The sequence below is a fragment of the Petaurus breviceps genome, unplaced genomic scaffold (assembly GCF_028583685.1).
Source record: "Petaurus breviceps papuanus isolate PSGF00001 unplaced genomic scaffold, PetGlider_PUasm1.0 90601, whole genome shotgun sequence".
Lineage (NCBI taxonomy): Eukaryota > Metazoa > Chordata > Mammalia > Diprotodontia > Petauridae > Petaurus > Petaurus breviceps.
The window spans coordinates 4420501-4431909 of NW_027187282.1; the positions used below are offsets into that span (position 1 = coordinate 4420501).

Here is an 11409-nt window from a genome sequence, read left to right on the forward strand (position 1 = left end):
TTCGTTAAGAATTAATTTAGAACTGATCTGCCTGTAAAGTGATTCCATGTGGTTTCCCCAACTGCAAGGCTGGAGTCTGAGTTTTCTGCAGAATGTACAGAGCCAGGGGGCAGTGAAGCCTCTCAGCCAAGGAGGCCAAGGCAGAGGAGACAAGCTACTCAATGGTCTCCAAAGTCTGGGCAGGAGAAATTTCTGGAAGCATTCCCAATTCTTTTCCTCTGTGGGCCTTCTTCCTCTACTGTTCCTCTCTGAAACAGGGTTAGAGTCAAAGTGATTGTGACAGTTACACATTTAGGGCTATAATGAAGGCAAATGAAGGCAAGGCCTCTGCTCCTTCAGAATTCTACCTTAGAAATCTACTGCCGACAGCACTGTATGTAGACTCTTAAATTACTCTCATCTATGTTATATGCTTATTTTTGAGAGATATATTCAGCCCTCCTAGCCAATCCATTGGATTAAGGGGAACTCCTTAGGAAATTAAGTCCCAGTGAACAGAACTTTAAAACTAAGTAGGGTTCCAGATACCCAAACATATGGGGGTCCTAAACAAGGGAGGCAGAAACAGGAACCAAGAGCACCAAAAGCCCAACTGAAAGGTAGAGCCATCAATGGAGTGGGGATTACTCAGCATGGGAGAGGTCTACCTGTCCAGGACAGACACACTAGGAAGAGGTGATCTGAAGCCAGGTCTCTTACTCTCAAGACTCTCTACTTGCAAAACTAGCAAAGTGATCTTGTGCCAAGTCACTTAAATTCTCTTCTTGCCTTGAATTTCTTTCCCAGTAGAATGAGGGTGATAGAACAGACTATCTCCAAAGGCCCTTATAGTATCAGAAATGGCATGATCCAATTCCAACTACATGATTACCCTCCAGTTGCCAAACCAAGAACTTTATGTAGGATGTATCCTTGGTAAACGCAATTCATTGTGCTGGGACTTATAATATTACCTGCTTGACTCATGCTTTTCTCTTCCCCCAGAGTGCTAATGAAAAGTCATTATATTAAAAAACAAAGTTAGATATGATAGCTGTCAGCACAGCAGATGTGGAAGGCATGGGTTCGAGTAATGTCTCTGCATCATGCTGGGCCTGGGACCCTGTACTAGGCATTTCACTTTTCTGAGCCTTGAAGGCAGAAGCAGATCATTGCTCTGCATTGGTACAGGGGATTCCTTACTAGAGATTGGCAAATGGGCCAAATTCAACTCCAGCCTGTTTTTTTTTTTAAACAGCTAGTGAGCTAAGAAGGATTTTTAAATCTTTTTGATAAAATAGAATTTTATTTACAGATGTAAAAACTGGGCTGTACCAAAATTTGAGCCAAATTTGCTGTACCCTGCATATCAATAAAAAAGGACGGTTGTTAAAAAAAAAGAGTTGTGAGTTACTTTCAAACTGAGAATAGGAAAATGAATCTCTATGGATTCTTTCAGAATGGGTCTTTCTTGTTATTTATAGAATCAAGTACACTTTCCCTATTGTACTAGCCAGAGACATTGTTCCTCGTTGTTTGACCTGTCTCCACTTTTGGAACATGTGCTAGTGGATGAGTGTTAAACAGAGAAAGGAAACAGAAATAAGATCTCATTTCTACGCTTTAAGTTTTCCTAAAATATCTTACTGCTCAATTAGGAGAGTTGTGGGTAAGGGTGCAGGGCTCTCTCTACTTGAGTGAAAAGCAATGAACAGTTTGTTTCAACAGCCTTCAGCAATATGCCTGAGAGAACAAGCTCCTTCCCTCCCCCACTCCCCATTTGCTTTCCAAAACACTTGGTCAAACTCCAGTACAAAGCACAAACAACTGGCCAGTTACAAGCATATCTTTCTGAAGCCCTCCCAGTACGATCTGGAATGTTCTCAGACTTGGGTAGCATGATGCCTCCAGCCCAGAAAACTGCAAATGGAGTGTTGCCATTCTGATTTTCTTCTGTACTTGGGGCTCCTACACCCATGTGCCATCAAAGCACATGGAGGCAAAAGAAAGATGACCTTAGGTGGAAATAGAACAGATCAATTTAGTCCTAACTTTTAGGACGTCATGCCTCTCCTTTCTTGGGCAGGCAGTCTAGTGACTAAAGACACATTCTAAAGCATGGTTTAAAATGAGTACAACGAATTATATTGAAATGCAGTTTAAAAAATATTTTTAAAACAAGTTTATGGACTCCAGATTAAGAACCTCTGAAGCAGAGGGATAATATTGTCAGGGAGCCGTAGAGACCTGGGCTCCAGACTCAATACTTCCCTGAGATTTATTGGGGAAAACAGGGCAAGACCGAGCCCTTAGACAGATAACTTAAAAATCTTTCTGAGCTTCAGTTTTCCCATATGTCAAATGAGTATAATGATAAAGTGCTTACCCACAGGGCAACGTCAAGGAACAAGTAGGTTTTAGCATGTTTTCAACCCAGAATTGTATAGATAGTGTCACCTAGGCCAAATGACACAGGGCACTTTCCAGTTGGCAGAGTGTTTTCTTTTTTTTTTTTTTTTAAGCAATTGGGGTTAAGTAACTTGCTTAAGGTTACACGGCCAGTTATTTCTGGGTGTGGTGCTAAGTATCTGAGCCCAGATTCGATCCCCAGGTCATCCCGACTCTCGGGCCAGTGCTCTTACTCACTGCGCCACCTGGCCACCCCTGGCAGAGTGTTTTGCATTCAGTATTTCATTTGCGCCTTAATGAGGTGGGCTGATTTCTGAAGCATCTGACACTCAGACCCCCTCCCTTCTCTAAGATGTTTCTTTTCCCCTTGTTCTCTTCCTTCCTGTGAGGTCACTCCTTGTCAGTTTTTGTTTTATTATCAGGAATGGCTCAGCCATGGCTATCTCCAAGGTTCTCTCATGGGCCTTCTCTTTCCTCTATCTACATTTCCTCTCTGAGCACCAGCTCTGGATCTACTTATCATCTCTAATAGATCACTCCCAGATTGAAATAACCAACCCTAGTTTCTTGAACTCTAATCCTGAATCGTCAGCTGTCTAGAAGAGATCTCCAGTAGATGTCTTTGAGGTAGCTCAAATTCAATGTCATGAACAGAACTACCTGTCCCCCCCCCCCCAGCTCTTCCTTCTTCCCAAGTCACCCAGGTTTAAAGCTATGCAGGGATCCTCAACTGGTCATCCTCCTTTTCAATCAGTTTCTAAGTCATGTCAATTCTATCTCCACATCTTATATCTGTTCCCTTCTCTTTCCTGTGGCCATGGCCTTGGTTCAAGCTGTCAACACCAATCACTTGGACTACTGCAATAGTCCAGTCTTTCTGCATCTAGGCATCCCTTGAACACTCCATCCTCCATGCAGCTAGCCAAACAATATTCTTAAAGCACTCATATGACTTGTGATGTTATTTCTCTGCACAAGAAATCCCAGGGGTTCCCTACTGCTTCACAAACATATAGTCTACCTTTCCAGACTTAGCACATTCCTCTTCCCTTGACATTCTAGCCATAATACTCCATCTCCTGGCTCTGCCCTTTCCCTATGCTTGGAATGCCTTCCCTTCTTGCCTCTACTTCATGAAATCCCTGGCTGCCTACAAGGCAAAGCTCAAATGCCACCTCCAACAAGGAGCATGACCTCCCCAGTTTATAGTATCCTGGGGGAAGGACTACGAGGAAGGGAAAGGAAGAACACCATGCTAAACCCTTTACAATTATTATCTTATTTGATCCTCACAACCACCCTGACAAGGAGGTGCTATTATGAACTCCATTTTACAGTTGAGGAAATTGAGGCAGAGGTAGAGTGACTTGTCCAGGGTCATTCAGCTAGTATGTGTCTGAATCAGGATTTGAATTCAGGTCTTCCTGATTCCACTGTGTTACCTAGCAGTTTTCTGGCCTTCCCCAGAAACTACTTTATATATCGTTTGTGTTTAATTTTCTATGTATATGCTATTTTACTACAACAGAATGTAAACTCCTTGAGGGCAGGTACTGTTTTTTTGTTGTTGATATAATAGCCCTAGATCCTAGTACTCTGACTGGCACTTAATAAATGATTGTTGTTATAATAGTAGTAGGTTCTAGGTATTATCCCCATTTTACAGATGAGGAAACTGAGGTTTAGAGCTCTGAAGATAGATTAAGTTACTTGTTAAGGCCATACACTTCATAAGTGACAGAAATGGGATATGAACCCAGGCCTTTCTACCTTCAAGTCCATCATGCAGCAAGATGGCCAATGGAACCAATGGCCAAGTCCATGTTCTCCCTTGGTAGCTATGCAATGTCCAAAGAACTAAATGAAGGCCCTCAGGAAAGGTAGGTCCCTGCTCAAGAGTCACACAAGGATCAGAAGGCAATGCTGAAATCACAGGTATTGTATAAGTCCTGGGAAAGGGAGGAAGGTTTATGTTCTCTCTCAGAGGATTGGTTGTGAGTGTCAAAGGAGCTAGATGTTAAGAGTGCTTTAGGATTTGGGAAGTGCTAGAGAGATGTGAATAATTGTTATGATGGAGCTTCAAAGGTTAGAAACAGGATCAGGGTTATCAGTTATTTTCCTCCAACCTAACCACATTATTAGGTCTCCTCCTTTCTTCACTGCCTCCACAAAGACCCAGAATAGAACTTAAAAAGCTAACAGGTTCAGGAACTTGGTACAGTCTACGTGGTTTAAACCCTGCACAAATATTCAGGATCCTAAGAGGATGGAATTTCAGAATACATTAGGTGCTATGAACTAGTAAATTACAAGTGAAAATACTCTTAAAAGAAAGGTTATTTGCTTTTGTCTGTTTTAGCTTACTTACAAATGACATTTTCCTCTGAGTTTACTTACCAGTCCTTTTTCCAAAGGCAAACAACTTAATTTTCAGGGAAAAAAAAGTAGAGAAAGATCCATTGGAAAGGCAAAATCTTTTAGTGCTGGGATGATTCAAGGATTCATCTCCTTCAGGGGAAAAATAAGCTTTCACATTTCCAGGTGGTTTCCAGAGATGCCTGCTCCAGCAATAAAAGTAGCCAGTAGCTTACTCTCTCTCACACCCCTCTGGCTAACAAGTCAACCTCAAATACCCAGACCTCAAAAGCTTCAGAAGTGGGGGTGGAGTCAAGATGGTGGATTAGAAACAGGACTTTTGTGGGGCTCCTGCTTCCACCTCCTCCAATTCATGTAAAAGGTGACTCTGAATAAACTTCAGAGCTACAGAACCCACAAAATGACACAGAGAAGCTAACTTCCTGCTAAGGACAGCCCAGCAAGCTGGCAGGACTTGGCCAGCACAGTGTGTTGGGAGTCCACCCCAGCCCTGCTTGAGCCGCTTGAGCCCGAGGTTTTAGCCTCAGTATGGCCACAACCAGCCACTGGCTGGAGGGACTTCAGATCACCAGCAGCTGTGGCAGTTTCCAGAATTATCAACCCATAGATGCTAAGGACAAAGTGAGAGGTCAGTGCAGTGTGGACTTTGGGAACCAGTAGTTTGGGAGTGCAGTTGGCCTTTATCCCCTGGAAGAAGAAGCCGTTGAGGCGCCATGGCCATGCAGCCGCTGCCACATGGCAGCTTCAGTTCCTGGCCTGCAAATTGTAGGGGGACCAAGCAACCAGTCTGAGGGGTAACCACTCTTGCTTTAACCTTCTTGGATATGGATTGTGGTCTACAGTGGAGATCCTGGGGTGCACGACCAGATTGTCAGAGTGTATGGAGGCTTCAGAGAGGGTACCCAACTAATACCTTCGGCAGCTGAGAAAACCCCAGTATTTGGTATGAAGCTCCCCTATCTGGTAGCAGAGTCCTACTGTGGCAAAAAGCCAAAAATTCAAGTAATTAAATGGCAACATGAGCAAACGAGGGAAGCAAAGCAAGCAGAGCAACCCAATTTTACACTCCTATTTTGGGGACAAAAAAGATCAAAGCATTGAACAGGAGGAAGACAGAAAAGTCAGAACTCCTGCTCCAAAAGCTTCCAAGAAAAATACAAGATGGTTACAGGCCATAGAGGACCTTAAGAGGGATTTTGGGGGCGGTTAGGTGGCACAGTGATTAGAGTACTGGCCCTGGAGTCAGGAGGACCTGAGTTCAAATCTGGACTCAGACACTTAACACAAAAACTAGCCATGTGACTTTGGGCACATCACTTAACCCCAGCTGCCCTCCAAAAAGCAAAAAAAAAAAAAAGAGAAGGATTTTGAAAACCAAATAAGAGAAGTGGAGGAAAAATTGGGAAGAGAAAAGAGAACTATGCAAGAAAATTATGAAATGAGAATCAACAACCTGACTGAAGAAAATAACACCTTAAAAATAGACTAACTCAAATGGCAAAAGAGGCTCAAAAAGGCAATGAGGAGAAGAATGCCTTAAAAAGTCAAATTTGCCAGATGGAAAAAGAATCTCAAAAGCTCAATGAAGAGAATCATTCCTTCAGAATTAGATTGGAGCAAATGGAAGCTAGTGACTTTATGAGAAATCAAGATACTATTAAACAGATCCAAACAATGAAAAAATAGAAGGCAATGTGAAATATCTCATTGGGAAAACCACTGACCTGGAAAATAGATCCAGGAGAGATAATTTAAAAATGATTGGACTACCTGAAAGCCATGATCAAAAAAAGAACCTAGAAATCATGCTTCAAGAAATTCTCAAGGAAAATTGCCCTGATGTTTTAGAACCAGAGGGCAAAATAGAGGTTGAAAGAATCCACCGATCACCTCCTGAAAAAGATCCCAAAAAGAAAACTCCTAGGAATATTATAGCCAGGTACTGAAATTCCCAGATCAAGGAGAGAATATTACAAGCAGCCAGGATGAAACAATTTGAATATTGTGGAAACACAATCAGGATAACTCAGGATCTGGCAGCTTCTACACAGAGGGATCAAAGGGCTTGGAATATTATATTCCGGAGGGTAAAGGAGCTGGGATTAAAACCAAGAATCACCTACCATTATCATGTTTCAAGATGGAAAATCTGGTCATTAAATGAAATAGAGGACTTTCAAGCATTCTTGCTGAAAAAACCAGAGTTGAATAGAAAATTTGACATTCAGATACAAGAAGCAAGAGAAGCATGAGAAGGTAAACAGGGAAAAGGAATCATAAGGAACTTATCAAAGTTGAACTATTAACATTCCTACATGGAAAAACAATAATTGTAACTTATGAAACTTTTCTCAGTATGAAAATAGTTGAAGGGAATATATATGTCTATATTGGAGGGTATATGGGCATATGAATACATATGTGAATGTGTGTATATATGTTTACAGGTATACATAGATAGAGGGCACAGGACCAATTTAATAGGAAGGGATGATACTTAAAAGGTGAAATTAAGAGGGTAGAGAGGAATATAATGAGAGGAGAGGGGGAGAGACAGAATGGGGTAAACTATCTCATATAGAAGAGGCAAGGGAAAATGGTTATAATGGAGGGGAAGAATAGGAAGGCAAAAGGGAATGGGTCAACCTTATTCTCATTGAATTTGGCTTGAGGAGGGAATGACATACACACTAAATAGGGTATCTCACCCTCCAGGAGAGTAGGGGGGGAAGGGGATGAGAGGGGGGATGATGGAAGGGATGGCAGGCTGGGGGGGGGGGAGGGAAGTTTGGAGCACCCACTTTTGAAAAGGGACAGGATCAAAGTAGAGAATAGAACAAGTGGGAGGTGGGATAGGAGGGAGGGAAATATAGTCAGTCTTTTACAATATATCTACTGTATTAATGTTTTGCATTAGCCACACATGTACAACCTATACTGAACTGCTTATCTTCCCAGTAAGGGTGGGTGACAAGGGAGGAAGGGAATGAATCTGGAATTGAAAGTTTTAAAATCAAATGTTTAAATATATATATATATATACACTATTATTAATATTATTCTACATGTAACTGGGAAATAAGATATACAAGTACTGGGGCATAGAGATCCACCATGCCCTACTGGAAAGTTGGAGGGGATACGGGAGAAGATATGGGAGAAGAGCAGATTGGAGGAGGGGATATCCAGTGTGATCGCTATTTTGGGGTGGTGGGTAGGGGAAAAACGGGGAGAAAATTTGTAACTCAAAATCTTGTGGAAATGAATGGTGTAAACTAGAAGTTAATAAAGCATTTGATTAAAAAAAAGCTTCAGAAGCTGTCATACTTTCTACTTCAATCATATGTACTAGGAAAGGTGCTGAGAAAGGCTTCAGGAAGGACATTCAGGAGTCCTTTTTGTGGGAGGCCTATTTTATTCACTTTTCAATGTTATTAAAAAGTGCTTAATAAATGCTCAGTGGTTGTGTGGTAAGACAAGACAGAAACCACAACCTAGAGGAGCCTTCAAATGCTATCTGTGGACCCTAAATTTGAAAGTGGATGAATTTATTCTAGGATTATCAACCATAATTTTCCCCAGAGGAAAAAAAAAAGGGTAGAGGAGGTTGCAAAACTTCCAACCCTGGTGTCCTACTCCACAAGAACAGCTGTAGTTAGTGGGGGTTCTCGCTCTCCCTCTCTGAACTAAAGAAATTACACTGGGAGAAAAATTACCTTCCTCCCCGTCCTCACCCCCATCCCCACTACACTGCAGCTCCCCCACCCCATTCAACACCGACAGCATAACCAGACCCGTTCACCTCACCATGTGCACATCCATTGGGTGCTACTGGATGTAAGCATTTCCTGAGGCATATCGTAGTACTTTCAAACACTAGAAGAAAAGAAGAGGGGTAGGCGGGCTTCCAGGCACTGGGTAAAGAGAGCCACGATGCATCAAAGTTCATAACGAACAGGGCAGGAATAGTACGAAGGATGGAAGTCTGGGACCCTTAATTCTCACCTTTTTTTCCCATCACTTGCTACCAGTGGGTAAACTTGGTCAAGCCCGGTGGTCTCTTTTGGGCCTGGAAGGGGCTCTAAGGTCCCCCTCCAGTTTTAAATCTCTGATCCCACAGACCAATCACTGGGGGTGGGGTAAGGTTTGGAAGATACCACACAGCTCCCAAATTAACCAGTCAGTGCGGGTAGGTACAAGTACCATTTCTTTCTTTGTACAGGGCTTTACTGGCAACAAGGAGAGATCCAAGGAAGGCCCCTGGGGTACGCGTCTGGAAGCAGGGGGCTGGGCCTGGGCAAAACGGACGTCACCCGAGCCCCCCCCCCCCCCCCCCCGGAAGCCCCGCTTCACTTTGCCGGGGGGGGGGGGGGGGACAGGGAGGGGAAAGAGAGGAGAGAGAAGGGGCAGAAGAGGAGGGGGGGTGGGGGGCAGCGCCCCACGCGCTCACCCTGCACCAGGCGCTTCATCTCGTTGTAGCGCGCCCAGAGGAAGCTCTTGTTGTCCAGACGGGCGCCGGGGGTCTGGGGGACAGCCCGCTGCGGCTGCTCGGCGGCGCTGAGGTGGCGGCGGCGGCCTTGGGGCTCGGCGCCCCCAGCCCCGGGTCCCTCGCCCCCAGTGCCAGGTACCCCGGAGCCACAGCGGGTGCTAAGCGCCGCGCGCACCCAGAGTCGGCCCCACAGAGTCGCAGGAGCCGCGGCCATTGAGCCCGCGTACTCAGGCCAGCCGAACAGAGGGTCAATGCTGGTCAGTCCTGTCCGAGCGCCGCGCACTAGCCCCGGCAGCCACACCCCCCAGCTCACCAGAGCCCCGGCCCGCCCCTGCTGCCTCTCAGCCAATGAACGAGTTGCGTGGCCAGGACGGGCTCCGGACCGCTTCGTCCCCGCCCCGTCGCCAGAGAGAAGGCTCCTCCGCGAGTTCAGACGTCCCCAGGAATGGGCAAAAGCGTTCCGCCCCTTCAGCCAAGCTCCGCCCCAGGCGCCTCTGTGCCCCAATGGTAAGACGCGGAGAGAAGCCGCTTCCCCGATGATTGGCCGGCCTCCCGGAGCGTCTTCAGGCTTTGTCACGCCTGCCAGCTACCGAAGTGGTACGTGCGGAGTGTGAGCTGTGTCCCTTCCTCCCTCCTCGTTCCCCTCTTGAGGTTTCCCTCTGCAATCCTATGCACGTGCACACTGCCGCGCCTGGGCACCCTGGGTCGGGAGAGCCCCAGGCTGTGAAATCTTAGGCGCCCAAGCGCAGAAGAAAGAAAGAAGGAGAGGGCCGGGATGCCAGTCAGCTGAGCCTGGCCTAGCGAAGCCTTGGCTTGGCGTGAACTTTCCCGTACAGGCTGCGCCATCTAGAAAAGACCCAAGGGTCCCCCGAAAGTCATTGGACACTCATTATGTCCGGAATCTTGCGTCGGGCACTGTTTCGTGCTGGCGATCCAAAAGGGAATAGTCTCTGCCCTCAAGTAGCTCAAACTCCAATAGCGTGAAGGACGAGAACTGACATTAATGTAGCACTTTAAAGTGCTTTTTGAGTGTGCTCGGTGGTGCCTTCCACTTCCCACTCAGTCTCCGCAAAAGTTCAGGGCTCACAAAAACCGAGGTCCGATTCTGATGATCGCTGAGAGCCTCCCTCCCCCCGCAAGTCACTTTCTTTCTTTGGGGCTCTGCCCCCGTCCTCTTCCAAATAACGCCCCGAATAAGACGCCAGCATAACTCGCGCCTAGTCTTTCCGAAACGGGAATAACAGGGAGTCCTATTGCCTACATGAGCACTCAAGATGAAATATGAATATTAAAGAGGTGGTTAGGGAATATCTTTTATCAAAAACAGGTCGCGGCCAGTTCCACTAAAACCGGAAGGTGAGGAAATGTTGGGGAAACATTTGACTGAAGCATTCGAGAGAATATCTCATATTATTCTAGTGGAAAACATGGCGAGATGTACTCGGTGCTCTAGACAAAGAAACAATGAGATGGACACAAAACGGTTTGGAGCGAGAGAGGGATTACTGAGGAGGATCTGCAGTGCCCCAGGAAGCAGTACCCCTCTCGGTGTTTAACATTTTCATCAGTGCCTCAGTGGATAGCGTAAGTCAGATGAGCATACGTGGCATGTCCATCCAATTTGTTAGATGACCCCAAGCTGGGAGGGATGGCTAACACATCTGATAACAGAGTCAGAATCCCAAAAGATCTTGCCAGGCTCTCAGCATCCGGCTGACTGAAATCAAATGAAGATCCATATACCTGACTACAAGAAATTACTTCACAAGTAAAGGAATGAAAATGCTCCAGTTTGAAAAATAACTGGGGGTTTTAGTTACTGGTGTTCTGATGATCTTTAACAACTTGCCCCCCCCTGCCTCCCATGAAACTGTAAGTACATAAATTTATGGTAAATTTTATGGATAAAGGATATATAGCACACAATTTGTAATAATAAAATATGTAACATTCTTTATTGTAAATTCCACATCTTCAAATGATTCTCTCATAACCACTTAAAATTTTTTTTTGTAGAACTTGTATACTTAGCCAACCTGTGCTTAAAATTCGATCATGATTGGAGAACTAGAGTAGCATCCCAATCTGCTAACTCTTTACCTACTACATTTATTGTCATTGAATCTGCTATGTGATCTACTATTAAACTATTTCTC

At 44.9% G+C, this 11409-nt stretch overlaps 1 protein-coding gene across 3 annotated transcripts in view; it reads right to left on the reverse strand.

The window, feature by feature from the left end:
- The window catches only part of LOC138142690 (5'-nucleotidase domain-containing protein 2-like), a 28522-nt gene extending 18814 nt beyond the window's left edge, over positions 1-9708 (reverse strand). Inside the window, exons 1-2 of one of the 3 annotated variants that reach the window (XM_069063802.1) lie at positions 9393-9547; positions 9215-9302 (exon numbers count right to left, since the gene is read on the reverse strand). In XM_069063802.1, coding sequence (XP_068919903.1) covers positions 9215-9302; positions 9393-9467 — 163 coding nt within the window. In that variant the 5' untranslated portion in view covers positions 9468-9547. The other 2 variants (XM_069063803.1, XM_069063801.1) reach the window with 2 other exon arrangements.
- Between the last annotated feature and the right edge of the window lie 1701 nt (positions 9709-11409).